At 42.5% G+C, this 17950-nt stretch overlaps 1 protein-coding gene across 1 annotated transcript in view; it reads right to left on the bottom strand.

The window, feature by feature from the left end:
- Positions 1 to 334: 334 nt before the first annotated feature.
- The window catches only part of EXD3 (exonuclease 3'-5' domain containing 3), a 170295-nt gene continuing 152679 nt past the window's right edge, over positions 335 to 17950 (bottom strand). The window contains exons 20-21 of the mRNA XM_018556748.1: positions 13518 to 13532; positions 335 to 677 (exon numbers count right to left, since the gene is read on the bottom strand). Coding sequence (XP_018412250.1) covers positions 388 to 677; positions 13518 to 13532 — 305 coding nt within the window. The 3' untranslated portion in view covers positions 335 to 387. The remainder of the gene's footprint in view (positions 678 to 13517; positions 13533 to 17950) is intronic.

Genomic DNA, 17950 nt, shown 5'->3' on the forward strand with positions numbered 1-17950 from the left:
AGGTCCCATCCGCTGCAAATGTTCTTTTTTGTTGGCGTTATGATTATAATGTAATTCTGTGTTATCACTCTCTTTTGTACTAACTACTTCCCATGGTTTATAGTGGAAGACTCTCCATTAAAGTATATTTATTCCCAAAACGTTTGGATAGAGTGGAGAAGGGTTAGGGACAGGGTTTTATTGGAGTCTGTGACCCTGCTGGGGAGATTCAGCCCCTGTTTATACTCTATCCAATAGAAAAAATAAAAGCTTTGGCTACATATACGTTATTCACCAAAGTGTAGGGTTTCCTTTGAACAAATTAAGTGTATAATCACGGCATTCCACTGTTTGTCAATGCAAGTATTTTACAAATGATTTGACAGATCTGGTCCCAGCGTAGTCCATTCAGAGACCCTGACTAGTAGACTGGTAAAAACACTCTCCATGATCTTGCAGGACCTCCTTGAACTGGGCCACTACCCGACCAAAGTGAGAGCCCTCCCAGAATATCTTGCCACAATGGCTACAGCAGAAGAAGAGGGAGACTTTTTCTACAATTCCTGCAGGGACAGCGTTTAGCTGCAGTTGTGCTCCGCTGGGGAGGGTGAGGGACAGGCCCAAGTCTTTCATCCATTCAAGATCCTGGTTGCTGTCTGGTAATTCTAACTGGCTGGCAGGTTGAAGTTTCTGAGAATCTGTGAAAAAAAAGTAGACATAAATATTCATGATAAAGTGCTTAAAATATAGACAAGAGATTCATTTTTTTTTATAGTTTTAAATTGTCTCTTAACCGTTTACATGGTGCACTTAAAGCTAAGCTCCAGCTAAGCAGCTGCATACAGAGTTGAAATACATATATATGGGAACCAAAGGATTTACAATTCTGTGCAGCCAGTTTTGTGACCCTGATAACCCTTGCCCCACAGCATAGTCCATGATCCCCACTGCAGCAGCAGTACAGCTTGATCAAGAATACATTCCCAGCCTACAGATTAGACATTGAAGCAGCAGCAGTAGACCGGTGAGGTCATCTCTCTGCCAGCACTACTATACCACTCTCTGCACATGTGCATTGTAGCAGAACCCAAATGACCCTGGTGCTGCCTCTCCCTTTGCCTCTGTAGGTGCTACTAAGACACAGTCAGGAGCCTATATTAGCTGCATTTAAAGATATACGTAATGTTTTTTTGTTTTAAACACATACTTGCAATAACGTTGCTTTTTATAACTGCTCAGAGGTCATTTTTATTGGAAAAACTAGTCAGGTTCAGTGTAATGATTATGCACTCAGTCTCTCCCTGTGCAGAGATTTTCCACCTCATAGGACAACAATCTAAGAACCAGCAGACAGGGGGGGGGGCAGGTTAACTAAGCCGGTACCACTTTAGACTCACGCACACGGCAGCCACCTCCACATGCTTTCATGGAAACACGTGCTGTTCACAGCATCCATTGTTGCAATTCTGACCTTTAAAAACATATCTGTTACGTGCTGCCACGACCAGACAGGAAAGTAACAGAGTTAACTATCTGGTGGTCTCCTTAAAGAGGCAAACTTCCTCATTTCTAGTTGGATTATTTAGATATTCGACTTTGCAATTTTAAATATAATTTTAATGAAAAGAGAAGAAAATGTGTCCAATAAATAAGCACTGGAAAGATAATAAAAAAAAGATATAAGCAACAGTAAATTTAAAGGGTTTTATGACTGAAAAAATACTTAGGTGAAGTCCACCTTTTCTTTGGCTAAGAGCTTAAATTACTTGCAGAGTCAAATCTAAAGTTTGCAAAAGTCACTGGTCCTCAGAAAGTGACCATCAGTATCCTTAGTAGTTTTGATTGTAAAACAAGAGTCCCAACTGCCAAATGCAGCAGCTTTTTCTTGTACCCTGAAAGGGTGTTGCAGAGCTAACACCACCCAATCAAAGGGTCTGGGGGAGAAGGGGGGGGGGGGTGGTCTAGTAAGTGTGCTGGAGTGTTTTTTTTTATGCCCAGCAGACACACTCTCAATGCCAACTATCCTGGATACATCTGTATTTCCATATGACAAGTTTTAGCAATACGAAAACCTGAATATTATTTAGCAGAATGGAATTATGAGTTGGTAGATATCAAGTATGGCATAGCTCTGATGTATATTTCTCTTAGGAGGTCTAATGCGTCTTGGTGTCTGAGTAGTATCTTCTTCTACACTACTGAGGCCACTTCTTAGGAAGGTAACTCCAATACCGTAGGAGTTATGAAATATGAATTAAAGATGGACATTTGAGTCGTATGAAAGTTCAGCTCTAGGTCAATATAGGTCACTAACCCCAGTTTCACAGATGTGTATTCCTCAAACTGCTCTGCTCTCCAGACAGTTTATGACTTCTAAGATTGCAATGTGACCGCATTTGCTACCAACTTGCCAAGTTTGGTGGAAATGAGGGTGGCATGGTGTTCAGTACTGCTTTCTCTTTCTCTCCACATAGTTTGATAGAAACATAACCAGGACAAAGCAATGTGAATAGTTGTGAAAAAGGGAAAGACAGATTTCTATTGTGTTAAAAGAAAAGCTATTTGATATGCATGTGAATGTGATTAGCTTGGCAGACACAACCTTTTCAGTGTCTGTTAGTGTTTTAAACGATTTCTGCATAGTTAGAAAATAAAGGATTTTTGACCTTTTCTAGAAAGTTCAACAAAGCGGTTAGTCAGCCATGTATAACCCCTCATGCTCCCACCATCCTTTGGTTTTATGTAAAGCAATAGTATGTGTGGGTCATAGGACAGAGGGGTGGGCCCTGTGTTCTTTAAATAACTCCTAGAAAGGAATTTATAAGTAAAAAATCTGGTTTTCTTAATTGTTCATGATAGGACACAGGGTAGAAGAAATTCTGAGACAACTGGCACATCCAAAAAAAGGAGTGGGCAACACAGCAAACAAACCCTAACCCCACAACAAACATGTTAACCGATGGGACTAGAAGAAACTTACAGAACTGCCTGAAAGACCTCAGATCCTAAACTGGCATCAGATGAGGCCTGAACATCTACCTGGTAAAACTTAACAAACGTGGGAACAGAAGAGCAGATGGCAGCCTTGTAAATCTGAGAAACAGATGCCCGATGCAGAAAAGACCAAGAGGAGCCGACTGATCTAATGTAGTGTGTCTTGACATGAAAAGTTGGAACCTTGCCTTTTAAGTTGGTAAACTTGAATGATGCCTAAGCCACCTGGAAATTTTGTAACGTGTGGCAGGCTGTCCCTTACGGAGAACTTCAGGAATGAGAAAAGACAGTCAGTCTGTCTGAAAGAAGAGGTAGCTGTGGGGTTAATTTTAACAGGGCATACCACATCCAAACAGTGCAGAGAGATCTCTTTGGGATGAACTGGAGCAGGACAGAGGGATAAAAGATGCAACAATGTCCTGGATACGGGGAAAGAAAGAAACCACCTTAGGAAGAAACGAGGCCCAAGGCCTCAAGAAAACCTCGTCTCTGTGTAGAACTAGAAAGGACTCTTTACAAGACAGGACCATTAAATAAATAAAAAAACTTGCTTTGCAGAGGTGATGGCGAATAGAAAAGGCTACCTTATAGGTGAGAATAGACAGAGGGATATCCCGGACAGGTTCAAACAGCAGCTTTTGAACCAACAGAACAGGTTGAGATTGCACAGAGTCACAGGAGGACGTACAGGTGAAACTATACAAGTGACACCCTGTACAAAGGCTTTCACCAACGAATAAAAGGCAAGCAGTCTTTGAAAGAGAATCACTAGAGCACAGATTTGACCTTTGATGATGCTTAAGGCAAGAATGTTGATTCAGAACACAATGCAAAATGGTGAGGATGAATCCCACGGAGTATTTCCTGGAGTATTTCCTCGCACCCAGCAAAGTACTCCTTACAAGTGCAATGGCAGACATTGCGAGAAGTGGATTTCCTAGCTTCTGGGAGTGTAGGAATAGAATAGAATAGACCTCTATTTCTTAGGATCTAGGCTTCAACAGCCAACCGTGAAGCAGCGTGGCAGAATGATCCTTGGGACAACAGATCGGAGCAATCTGAGAGAGCCCCCTGAGAGTTGATGGCTGTGACTCCCTGAGCATGGAGTTGTGCCAGACCAGCATGAAGGTCTGCTAGTCTTTGCGGAGACATTGGCAAGTTTGACAACATGAAGCAGGGAGGAGGTAGAGTCTGAAAATCTAGCTTGTAGCCCCTGGATACCATGTTTCTGTACCCATGCATCCGAAATGTGGTTCAGGTGCCTGCAAGGGCTAACAGACATCCCTGCACTTTGAGGACTGTGGACGTCTCCTCATTGTGAGGAGTATTTGCTCCCCAGCTTGGAGGATTTGGAAGCCCAATGGAATGGAGTCCCAAGGTGTGGACTTAAGTGATGAGGAAAGACCATAAGGAACTCCTTTGCGCTTATGATCTGCCATAATGCTGGTATGCAAGTGAGATATAACCAACAAGGTTATAGCTGGAGGGGTTAAGTGGCGTCTGTGACCAAGTTTTTGTAGGGAGCAGCAGGGAGGACAAGGTCAGAGCCTTTCTAGGAGCTGATGGTGTGTTCACCACATTAGTAGGAGAAGGAGGCGTTTGCTCTAGCACCCCCCCCCCCCAGAGGGGCGGAGTTTCGCTGACATCATCAAGTACAATGCAGGGCCCATCATAGCATTACATTGTACATGAGAATGCTGAGGGACAGTCCACAAGCTGGAACATAGGGGAGATGAGGAGAGCACCAACTGCTGGGGGAGTGGGTATCAGGTAAAACTGCTTTACTCAAGTCCTCTAAATTATTATTATTATTATTCAGGATTTATATAGCGCCAATAGTTTGCACAGCGCTTTACAATATAAGGAAGACATTACAGTGACAATACAATTTAAGACAAGATGGTAAGGAGGGCCCTGCCCGTGAGGGCTTACAATCTAAATCTACACAAGCATTTAACCCTTGCATTATTGGGGCAGCCGTTTTATAAAGATTTGTAGATTCTGCATCTAATGTAATTCTGTGCATCAGACTGTTCTATCCCCATCCTGGCCAAATGACTGCTGAGATAAAAGCTATTACAGGATAAACCAAGCGGGGAGTGGACAGTTTTTAGTGATTTACTTATTAAATCTTTGACCTGTCTTATAGACTTATAAAGAGATGAAAGAAACAGTAAAAGACAATCACTTTGCAACACTACTAAGAAGGAAGCAGAGGCTGTCTAATTATAACAGCAACACGGTTTGTAAAACAATTGAACTGAATATTATATTTCGTTAAGCTGATTACATTCACATGTATGTCTCACAAACTTTAAAAGACAGACAGCCTTTTTAAATGGGGGCCATTGTGACTTGTCTGAGCTCTACATTCGGTTAACATGTTTAAATAATTACTGTCTAGTTTCCCACATGGGGCCAGTAAATGTCCTTTTATACATATGTAGTAAATAGGAAGCAGCAAATCCAGACTCGTGTGTGGCGGCGGTTCAGTCACTTGTCTCCATGTATGGAGTCAGAGCTTGCAACACTGCTTCATTTCTATAAGGGAGCGAGAGAAGCGATCATTGGGCAGATGATGCATTTTTACCTGCTCTCCTTTCTTCACCCCTTTTATTGCAATCTCATTAAACACGACGCAAAGTGGTTTGGGGTATATTTCCTTTATTGATTAAACATGTAAAATATTTGTTCTGTTGTCATGTAAATGTGAAATATTTCAGATAAATACTGGCAGTGTTCTAGGCAGTCAGGTGGATATCTAGGCAGTCAGATGGATATCGAGGCAGTCGGGTGGATATCTGGGCAGTCGGGTGGGTATCTGGGCAGTCGGGTGGATATCTGGGCAGTCGGGTGGGTATCTGGGCAGTCGGGTGGATATCTGGGCAGTCGGGTGGATATCTGGGCAGTCGGGTGGATATCTGGGCAGTCGGGTGGATATCTGTGCAGTCGGGTGGATATCTGGGCAGTCGGGTGGAGTTCTCGGCTCCCATTTACACGTTTCCCTTCTGTTTCTTTATCTTGCGTTTCTAAAATGTATACTGTTTACATAGCGCAATAGCTGAAGCTGAAATTACCACAGTGGATGCCTCATCCCTTATTACATGGCTCAGACTCTTATCACATTGTTGCTCTCAGACAAAGCATGCCTCAAGGCGGTGTGCTTCTGCTGTGCAGTCTTCAGCTAACCCAGAGTGCTTTTGGAATCATTGGTCATGAATTAAAAGTTTATCTATCTCTCCATATATAGTAAAAACATATAAAACATTTAAAAGCTTGCAAACCTGTGACTTTGCCTATCATGTGCAAAGTAAAGTTTTCCTGTAATGATTGTATGATAATATTCAGCATGCTGGAAAATCTATGTGAATTGGGTGTTCCTGACATGAATGGAGCAAAGAGAAGATGACTAAGTGCAGCCACGGGGACCACATTTAGGTGGACCGGCCGATTTGCCCTGCAGAAGCAAAGCTCGGGTTTACTTTAATGTGCTTCAGAGTTCCCTGGCACTGTAACAGTGAGCAAAATAAATCAATGACAAGACAAATCAGAGGAAATAGTCTATCTGGTTCTTCTCAAGTCAGGATTTAAGTTATCACCTTCATTAATACACCAGCAGCCTCCCTCCCTTTCCCATTAGTAAGAAAAACTTTGGGAAGGGAGCCAACAGCAGAAAATGTGAGGCATTGTTCCAGGCTGCCCATTGTGTCCCGACCTTTTGCACACTTCAAGGAATGCCTGGTATGTCAGATTTACTTCCCTTCCCCCCTAAAAGGCATCTTGGCCAGGATGGCCTCTCAATGAGCGAGGTCTCCACGTCAAGAGGACAAGATAGCATGGGCCTTCTCTCTCTCTCTCTTTTTTTTTTCCTTGGGAGGCCACAATAAAAGAAACATTGTCATAAAGTGAAGAGAATTGAATAGATTTCCTGGGGCCTGGAGGTGAAGAACAGGTCATACTGCGGAATGTGGACCTCCAGACAAAGTTTCCTTGGGGTCAACAATGTGACTCTATTTTAGGAAATTAAGGGAACACAGCAAAATATTAGTCCAGGAAGAAAAATGTTGCAGCAGAAAAATGTTTCAGCAATTGAGATTGATGGCTCATGAAAGGGAGAGTTTGAAGATAAAGAAGGACTGGAGGGGGAAACACATAAAAATCAGCGATAACATGGTTAATAATCTGTTTCTGGATTTTGTTTTCTGATGCAATTTGGCAATAAAAAAAGCTATAAATCCAGACTTTGGTCTCCTACAACCCCAAAGAACTGCTGGTTACACATGGGCTATATGTACAGTATTTGTTCTGGACCATACTAGCAACTTCAGCCTGTTTGATCTAAAACAAATACAGGCCCAGCCATCTTCAATGATGGTATAGGACAGGGGTAGCCAAACACCGGCCCTCCAGCTGTGGTCAAACTACAAATCTCATTGTGCATCTGCCTCTGAAAGTCATGCCTTTGGGCTGTCAGAGTCTTGCAATGCATTATGGCACTTGTAGCTCTAGTATAGTAGCTGGAGTGAGTAGATACTGGAGGCTCACACTTTAATACAGGGACTTCTGGACATCAATTGTGAAACAAAATGTACCAAACAGACATGATAGATGTTGGATACACTCACCCACCACTTTTATTAGGATCAGCTATCTAATATTCATAAAGAGCATAAGATCAGCAACAATACTGGGGTACGTAATACTGAAACGCGGTATGTGCTCAGGAAGTGATTCATAGCTGGTGCTAAGAGGCCTAATGAAGGGCACAAAAACATTCCCCACATCATTAGACTACCACCAGCTTAAATTGATGACACAAGACCTCATACAATCTAAGGGAGTCAATGATGGAGAAGGATCTGGGTGTTCTGGTAGACCAGGGGTAGACAACGTTGGCACTACAGCTGTGGTGAACCTACAAATTCTATCATGCCTCTGCCCCTGGCAGTCACGCCTGTAGCTCAGTCTTGCAATGCCTCATGGGACTTCTAGTTCCACAATCGTTGGTGCGCCAAGTCAGCATACAATGCCAATCTGCAGTTTCTGGAGCAAGTACAAATAATTCTTGTGATAAAAGGGGTCTAGACTCCAGAGATAGAGACATAATCTGCCCTTGTGCAAAGCATTAGTAAGACCTTGTGGGCAGCAAAAGATCATGTGGACTGGAAAGAGTGCAGAGAAGGGCAACTAAACTGATACGGCACTTAGCCATGAGGAACGATTAGCTGAATTGAGTTTGTTCTCCCTTGGGAAGAGGTTATTAGGGGGGGTTTGATCACCATGTATAAAGACATAAAAAAATAGTTTCACCCACCATAGAACCCAGACAACCCCCCCCCTCCCCAAATTGTAAATAACTACAAAATAGAAGAATGTCTGCTTTTAGGGTGTCAATTCAAAGGATGAAAGGAACTCACTTACATACAGAATATATAAAACATATCATATATTTATTAGTAGGAGGGGAAAGCTGGACTTTTGTGAGGATTTCCTTGGGTGTAATTTGGTCTATGTCAGTGGTTCTCAACTTGTGTAACCTCAGGACCCGTTTTTCTCCAAGGTCATTAAGTCGCGACCCAAGTTGCACTGCAATGGAATGCAGAGCATTGCGGTGTAGCGCGTTCCAGTGCGGGCGATTGAACTGTGGGTGGGTGGTGGGGATGAATGTCAACGCAACGCACTTTCTACACAAGAATGCGTAGTAGGTGCGATTGCGTGGTACAGTGCGTTAATGGCAAAGGACTTTTCGATTAACGCACTGTACTAGTGTGAACGGGCCCTCTAAAACACTGACAGATACACACAACCACAATCCCACACACACATATATACACACTCCCAAAAATGTGTTATTTCTTTTTTAAGATCCACCCAGTCTCCCTCTACCTTTCCAACCTAAAAACTAGAAAAGTGGAAGGCATGCGGTGACCCACTGAACATGGGGTCACGACCCACCAGCTGAGAACCAAAGGTACAGATACTTGGTATCGACGGAAGGGCACGAGGTCTTGATTAATATCTTTGTTGGCTCCCCACTCTCTACATCTCCTGGGTGATGGGGGATGTCCCCTTGTGTTTTCAGATTAATGTACCACCAAGCTCTCAAAAATGACTACCTTCCATTTTCCTGAAGCTTTGGCGAAACGCATAGAAGGCTGGACCTACTGCACATAGAAGCATGATCTTTTTCTAAAAGAATATATTGGGATGATTGCTGCATGTTAATTATAGAGTTCATTGATTGAAATAAAATGTGCTTGTAGGATCCAGGGAGGTTGATGTTTGGTATTCAATGTTGGGTGTTGCTGGTACCCATTTTAGTAGGAGTAATATTTGATATGTTCTAATTCTTACTGTATTATCTTCAATAAATATATATGTTTTATATATACTGTATGTAATGGAGTTCCTTTCATCCTTTGAATTGCCACCTTAAAAGCCCCCATATATCTTCTGTTTTGTGGTTGCTCACCATGTACCCTGTTTCCCCAAAAATAAGACCTACTCTGAAAATAAGACCTAGTACTATTTTTGGGAATAACTAAAATATAAGACCTACCCTGAAAATAAGACCTAGTTATGACCATTCCCAGGGCCAGTGGTGGCATAAAGGGGGAACCTGAAGAGTCGCGGCACAGGCAGGAGAGAATCAGCGGTGCCAACGAAGCCAGCTCTAGAGGAAGTAAGGAGGCACCAGAGCCGCATAAGCTCCCTCCTCTATAGCGTCGGCTCCTGTCACAGGCGGCACCCCTGATTGCCCTGATCACTATATTTTTGTACATGAATAAGTGTGGATTGTTGTACATTAAAAAAAGACATTAAAAAAATAAGACCTACCCCTAGTGTGTTTTTTTGAGCCCCAAAAATATAAGACAGTGTCTTATTTTCGGGGGAAATACGGTATAAGAAAATACATAGTCCATATAGTCAACTTGTTGCAAAGTTGTTCAGTTTAATGTCATTGCAAATTAGGGGGGGCGGGGGGAACGATGACTCTGCGCCAATGTATCCTCCACATGTGGACAGACTTCTTTGCAGTGTGGGCTGTGGAAATGTGACATAGACTTTCATAAGAACTAGCTCAGTAGAGTAAAACATAAAACCCCAAAACTGGATGTTTCTAAGTGTACAGAATATAACGGGACAGTTTTATTTATAAGAAATAACACTGCAGATATATTTTTCCCCTGTTGAAGCACATTGGACCAAGTTTTATTTTACCACCCTCTGGATCAGCTGTGGGTTTAGGGTTCCGTGGATGCAGGTTTTCTATGTATTCTTTTTTCTTTAGGTTGAACTCGATGGACGTGTGTTTTTTTTTCAACCTAATACCTATAGGAAGCAGGACGGATCCATGACACTATACTGAAAACACCTCATTGTGATATCCCACACAGTGTAATTAGCCCTGCCTTTGGACCAGTGCACACCTCCTTATGTTATGAAGATGAGGGGAGGGTGGTGTTTTGTAGTCCAGAAGAGAAGACCCAGGCAAAGCTGACAAGCACTGTGTTATCAGCTCAAGCAGAAGGTTAGGAGATGACTAGATTTCTGGCAAATGAACAGGTAATTTTCTGTACTTGCAGCTACAAGTGACAAAACAGGGAGAACATGTATGTATTGCAGAGATACTGGGGGGAATTCATCAAAACTGGAGCAGATGTGCACTGCAACCAATCAGCATCTCTCTTCAGTTTGTTCAGTTAAGATTTGAAAATGAAAGAGAGAAGCTGAAGGTTGCCATGCGCAGCTGCTCCAGTTTTGATAAATTCCCTTCACTGTATACTGCAAATGTGTTTTGTATTGCACCCTAACATACACTTTAAGAGAGCTCATTCAGACAGGTTCCTCTCGATGCACCACATTATCATGCTTTGCCTCATGGGCAATAATGTGTGACATTTTGTGTGGTAACATATATTGCAGTGTATGACAAATAACATACAAGGCGGCTCATTCATTTTAAATGGGCCGATAACGCAGTTCACGCCCTGTGGCATTTTCTTTACATAGCATACTAAATTGTGTTATTGATGATTTACATCTGAGTGTTGTGATGAAATGCGTTGTGCTGTGCTCTGTACATTATAAAATTGAATGGCACCGCACTGCAGTCATTGCCATGTGCGGTGTGGTAACGCATGATAAAATGCACATTTATACTGTAGTGCACAGATCAAAATGGAGTGCGAGTGTCTGGAAACGTCACAGGGATATGGACTCAGGGCTGTCAGGAAAGCTGGATTTTGTGGTCTTACAGAAAATCTAATTCCATAAACCACATTATACAGGTAAAATACTGATTAATAAGCTTACTAATGACCAGTGTGAAAGCAAAACACAACGGATACCTTACTGACGGATATTCAAAAACCATGCAGGATATTGGAAGACTCGCAGATCTAGGTCCCATCCCTTTTATCAAGGGACTTCAAAGGGAACCCGAAGAGAAAAGGTTACTTCAAAGTGAGAACTCTTCAATAAGGGTCTTCACTGTCCCCTCCACCCCCAGCGCTGTCAAAAGAATTCCTTGAAATGCTATGGTGCTCCTTTTCTTTAAACCGTTTGGAGGATGTCAGCAATTCTGATCCGGTGACCTCCAGGAATATGCTACTTGTATATGTTTCCGTGAAATCACAGGAAGTGTTAAAAGTGTACCTGTCACACATACTCAACAGAGGTGAGGTTGACTGGCGTCTCAAAGAATGAGGCTAATTCAGCTGAAACAAGTAGCGCCACTTTGAAATGAAGATGCGCAATAGATGGTCACTTGTTATTCGAGCGGTGTATAGAAAATCAGTGAAAAATAACCAGAAAACAAAATTGATTTAGATGTCGGCCATTGTAGACATTTCTAGTGATGCAGCAGAAAATCAGTTTCAAAATACCCAAAACAGTCAAAACTAGAAGATGCAGCGCTGCTAAGGGGTTAGTGATTGGGCTACGACGAAATGGTTACTGACTATAGATCTACACAATGTGGCTTCAGTGTCTGAGTTCCTGGAGCCACTTTGGAATAACTGGGGCTTGTGCAGGTATCCAGTAGCAAAATCTAAGGAGGCTTTTTTTAGCCTCAGAGATAGATCCCAGAATTATGGAAGGAAGGGCAATATTGGGGAAAGAAAGGGAATATTGGGATACACAGAGAATTTAGAGCTGGAGACCTTGATATTGAATAGTTTAGTCCAATATTAATGGATGGGGGGGGCGGTACCTCCACACAGAGCATGATTCCTACAGCATTGTTGTATCTTCAGCAGCAATCTGATTTAGATATAGGAAATATTTATGCAGACTATAGGGGCAACCATACCACCGTGTGTCACAATTTTATAGCCACACTGGCAAAGCTGCTTTTGTGGGGAAGAGCGAATATGTTGTGTAAGTAGACTTCCTGAATTTGGTGGCCTAATTCCTTTTCTTAACATACAGTACGGTGTAGAGGAGTTATGTGGTATAGGATGGGTAGGTGCTGCATCTTGTAAACAAAGAGGTTCAATTTGGGTCCAGTCTCTAGAAATCAGTCTGTTAGGCGAGTTATAAAACCTTGGAGCAGGAAGTATTGGAGCCAGTGTCCATTGGCAGATCGTAGGGTAGATGGGAGAATAGGAAGGAACCATGAATGCCACTTGGGGGTGAAGAAAGGTGTGTGTCTGGCCATTTGTGGAGGTGGGACTGGGATAGACCCAGTGGGAATTCAGGATTACCCAGGATGGGAGTAAGTGATCCAATACATGAGAGCAGGGTTCCAGGCCTTTAGAAGGGGAGGGATCCCAATAGGGAAGGCTGAAAGTCAGGGGTGAGTGTGGGGTGCTACCCATGGGAGGGGAATCGGTAAGAGAGGACACAAGTGGTTGTCAATTGTGAGCCAATGCATAAAACATGTTAGTTTGGAAGCTTTGAGCAAAGCAATAAAGGGCTGGCAAAGTGCATAACCTCCCACTGTGGCTGTGCTCAGCATTGTGGGATAATAACATTAAGTCAGATGTAACACTAACATCATTTTAAGACATTTAAAGCACAACTCCAGCCAAAACTTTTTTTTTATTGAACAGGTGAGGTTTTTAATGCCGTCTGCTTATTAAAGGAGATATAACTTCCTTCTGTTCTGTGTGATATCAGTCCAGCCAAATGTGTGTGGGTGTTTCTTATATATGTGCAGAGCTCCACTTTAATCCTACACAGCAATTCAAATACTGGCCATTGTCTACGTCCACCAATCACATCTGCTTTTCACTTTCCAAACTGACATACAAATTCTGTTTCCCTGACGTTCAGTGGCGCATAGAGTTTCATGCATGAAACAGGAAAGAAAATATGCTCTTGTTGCTCATAGCAACCAATAATTTCAGTCTAGTGTTTCCAGGTCAGTTATAAGATAGCTGTGGGAGGATACTTCCTGTAAAAGCAATTATAAGTAAAGCAGCAATTAATGCAGTTATGCGTTCATTAAAAATTATCAAATATATTCTTAAATGGAGCTGGAGTTGGGGAGCTGACCAGGCTGTATTGCTTAACTGCGGCAGAGAAGTCAGCTCATCAACTTGACTGTGTCGGGGCTGTGTAAATCCTAGGACTGGATGGACAGAAAATAAATTATTTAGCAAGTAAAGCAGCTCTTCATCTATGTATTTCAATTGAGTATTTAACTGTCTGCCTGGAGTTCAGCTTTAATCAAGGTTGCTAAACCCTCCCCCCAGTGCTAAAGTAAGGACATACCTTAAATGATGCCTCTTTATTTGATCATCTTCTTTCCTGTGGTTTTTAGCTGCCCTTCCAGCGCTGGTGCGGGTCTCCGATCCGGCCTCGACTCCTCTGTCCTCCTCTTCTCTCATGTCCCACGGTGTCTGTGCGGGTGCACGCTGCCCCATATACTTACCTTGTGTCTCTCCTCGTCTCCCGTCCGAACTGCGCATGCGCCTGCCCCAAGATCTGTAGGTTTTTTGTTTTTTTTATTGTTTTGCATCTATCTTCTGCTTGCTAGCAGTAGATAGATGCAAAAACAAATGAGGGTTTAATAACCCTTTCACTGCCTATAAATGTATGGCCAGCCTGTAAGAAAATGCAACAAGGTAGCGTAAAGGATGTAACGAACAAAAAGTGATCTCTCCTGCTGTTTGAGTATCGGCTTGTTACAATGTTTTTGATGCACAGCTAAAAATGTCCTTAGTGTTGGAGTGGGAGCTGTCCAGAGCTCACAGAGTTCTTTGCAGGGTGATACCAGCTCGTCCAGACATTGTTACACACAACAGTTACATTTTATTATATCATTACCACAATCATACTAATAAAAGACAAATGCCAGCATATTAGATGATAATATTGCTGGAAGTACATCGCTGCCTTTCCTTGTATACCAAACAGCCACCTTTACGGAGAACCGACATACAGTATGTGGTCATTTGGTTATAAGAGAAAGAATCAAACATCAGCTCTGATCAGTCAGCCTGCTACCTAGCTACAAGCACATTCTAAAGAGAACCTGTCGCAGCACCAGCTAGCAATAAACAGTGCTCCACCCCCCCAGAGAGCACCATTGATTGACTATACTATTGCCATGGAGTAGCAAATGGACTGGTGAGATTTCTCTCCATTTCCTGTCCTGGAGACACAACAGGAAGTGGGAGGTAATCTCTAAAGTGAGGAGAAATCCTTAGACCACTGTCACTGGAACATGCATCACCATTGGAAAAGTTCCTCCTCATACTTGTCCCCATTAAAATGGTTAGGATAAATAAAGAGAGTGAATCTCCCCCTAAAATCAGTGAACAGAGATTCTAACCCTTCCCCACTCTAGTCAGTCACGCAGCTCCGTTGAACACCATATTACTTTCTGTAGAGGACCTCTGTGTTGGGTCCCCACATCTGTATTTGGGAGTGGTGTGCCCCTAAATGACTAATTCACATAATAGATCATGAAGACTACTAGCCTGTGAAATCCTGGTGAATCTCACCCTAGAAACCTAACAGAGGTTCTAACCCTTTACCACTCTAGTCAGTCACTCAGATTGTCCTGAAACCAGCAGGTCAGCATAACATTTGCACAACTAGAAATATTTTTTTACAGGGGGTCAGCACTGGTGGTTGCCCTATTTCTTTATTTAAAGGACCTCTGTGTTGGGTCTCCACATATGTTTTTGGGAGTGGTGACTGGCATGAAGAGAACTAGACCGTGGAGTCCTAGGAGTTGCCCATGGTCCACTTCCCACCCTCAAGTTGGCTAATTGGTTTAATCATTTAGTACTTTTCTGTGGGTTCTATTAAATTACAATGCTTTGAATGTTTATTTACCTGTGACTCTCGGCTACATCCATCTATCCAGTCCCGACACTCTGTCATGTCTATGGCTGTCCAATACCATGCATGACTCCTATGTTTGTAGGCAATGCACTTCTCACTAATGTCTATGGATAACGCAAGGCTTCTCTAATACTATCATTAATAGCTGGGGAAAACACATTATCCCACACTCATTTTGCTTTGTTACATGGACTTGATAAGATTAGAACTAAACCGACCAGTGTGCTACCCTGAGAAACAGGAGGATTTCTGTTATGCGTGTTTTGAGTTGTAGAGAAGGATATGATGCAAACATCATTATCACTCATTATTAATTAGAGCTAAAATGTTACGCAATGCAGTAGAGGAGAATGCAAGAAATTCCCAGCACATAAGAAGTGGATGAAAAGAAAATATCTCTGCTTCTAGAGCAGCCAATCAGATTGCAGCTTTCATTCTGACAATGACATGCGTCCATTACCTAGCGAGGTATGTGGCTGATAGTCCGAGGTAGGAAAGAAGAATAGTCCTTACACCGAGCACGCTGGCCGAGTTCTGGCTGATCGATAATTTGGGGTAACCAACATTCGCTGGCTGTTACAATTTTACACACATTAGACTTCAGCGCTAGAAAAGTCCTTTACAAAATCTAAAGTCAAATGGTGTCTTACAGAGGAGCTACGGTACTTAAAGCTTGTACATGAGGTAATGCAATCAGATTAGAGATGATGGTGGTCTCTTAATGTTGCTGTGCTTACAGATGTGAAAAAGATCAGCTGATGTAAAATGAATCTGATCTGTTTTAGTGTTCTATAAACCTCATGTCTGTGTATAGTGTGTAGTCATGTATGTGCATAAGGGCAGACATATTTGCTCTTTATACAGGCAGGCAATGCTAAATAGTGCTGCAGAGCCACATCTACCAGACCGGGTCTTGTCTGACTGAAAACAATGTATTCTATACAGTCATGGCAAGAAAAAGGTACTGCTTTCCTCAAATTTCCAAATCCTCTGATATGGTGATGCTGACATTTGGCCAAGTCATTTATGCCAATAAAACAGGCAACCTTTAAATGTAAATAATCTCACCAATGTGCGTTAGTGCCAAGTACAGATTCCGTTTCTATGTATAGTTTACACATGAATACGAGGGCAGTCATATTTCCTCATTACATAAGCAGGTTCTGCTTCCTTCTTACTTGTGCTGAATGGTAACCTACCTATCAGGGCTAATATGTATATAGGATTTTAATCTTTTGCTACTATGAGATTTTACCACTTACTCTCCTCCTACTAGAGTGTAAGCTCTCACAAGCAGGGCCCGCCTAACCCTCCTGTATTGAAACTGAATTGTAACTGTATGGTCTCCCTCCATTTCGTAAAGTGCTGTGCAAACTGTTGGCGCTATAAAAATCCTGTATAATAATAATAATACCAGTCATCTGATCAAACCAGAGCTACACAGGAGATTTGTATAGCGCAACTGTGCTCGCAATCAGTCTCTAAAAGTAGCAACTGATAAACAGCTAAATGGAGAGAACAAATGTCTTGTATGTTCCCACAATGCTCTAGTTATGTGCGACTTTTCACTATTGCATGCTACTTGTGTAACTTACTCCATAGTACCAATGAATCTACTAGAAATCTCCTGCGTTGCCTAATGAGATGACTGTTCAGAACTGGATACATTTCTCAGTAGCAAAATAATAAAATCACCCATGGGGTGCTGTTTAGCCCAATGCTTGCCGCTCTTCAACGGCAAGTCTTTTGCTGGCCATAGACGGCTCGAAATTCTGCTGATCCCTGTTAAATCAGCTGGGCTGGTCTGCAAGCATCATCAGAAAGTTATCCTATTAGATGCAGTCACTGTTTGGGTATTCAGGCAGCTGCCGTTGCTGCATACAAGAGTGAGTAGTGGGGATTCCATGCTGTATAGTGGGCATGGGGTGAATCAATCAACTCTTGTTTGACCTACGGACTGAACGAGAGAAAATTTAGCCACGCATGGCAGGCTTAATAGTATGTTCAGACTGACTGATAACAGACGCTCAGTGTGTCTGACTGGTCTTACCTCAGTCATGTAGTAAAGAATGTAAAGAAATTGAGAATAAGAATGTGTAAGAAATCGATTCAGAAAATGATGTTACAGCAAGTAAGTAATAAGTGACCTATATATGTACTTTTGAGTATAATTCTAACTCTGATGGCGAGTCCACGGAAAAAACAATATTTAATTACACTGCTGATTTTTTAAAATCTAGAATGAGTACTGTGGGAGATCTTCTTTATCTCGCCAGTCAAACTCCATAGTACACAAATGTTGAGCACAGAGCGAAGGTCAAACCAAGCCTTATTGCAGGTCTTATCTGCCTTTCAGGCTGCACATTAGAGACTCTTGAAGGAAATTGCCTGTTTTCACCTTGGCTGGTGAGAACAGACAGAACAATAAGGAAGTTAAGAGCGGGGAGGAGGCGGAGGGGGACCGTGGGATGGGAAACTGGAGAGAGAGAGACACTGTGAGGACACACCTTCACTGCAGGCAAATGCCCAGCTTCCTCGCACTTATCCAGAGACATGATAAACAGAGAGCAGAGCCAGGCTCCAAACCGCAGAACAGGTGTAATCAAAGGCTGCTCTTTCATTTTACCGCTTGGAGCACAAAAAGGTGCCCATACACTGCTCGATTCTCGTACGAGAA

The sequence above is a fragment of the Nanorana parkeri genome, unplaced genomic scaffold, assembly GCF_000935625.1.
Source record: "Nanorana parkeri isolate BGI_ZX_2015 unplaced genomic scaffold, ASM93562v1 scaffold251, whole genome shotgun sequence".
NCBI lineage: Eukaryota > Metazoa > Chordata > Amphibia > Anura > Dicroglossidae > Nanorana > Nanorana parkeri.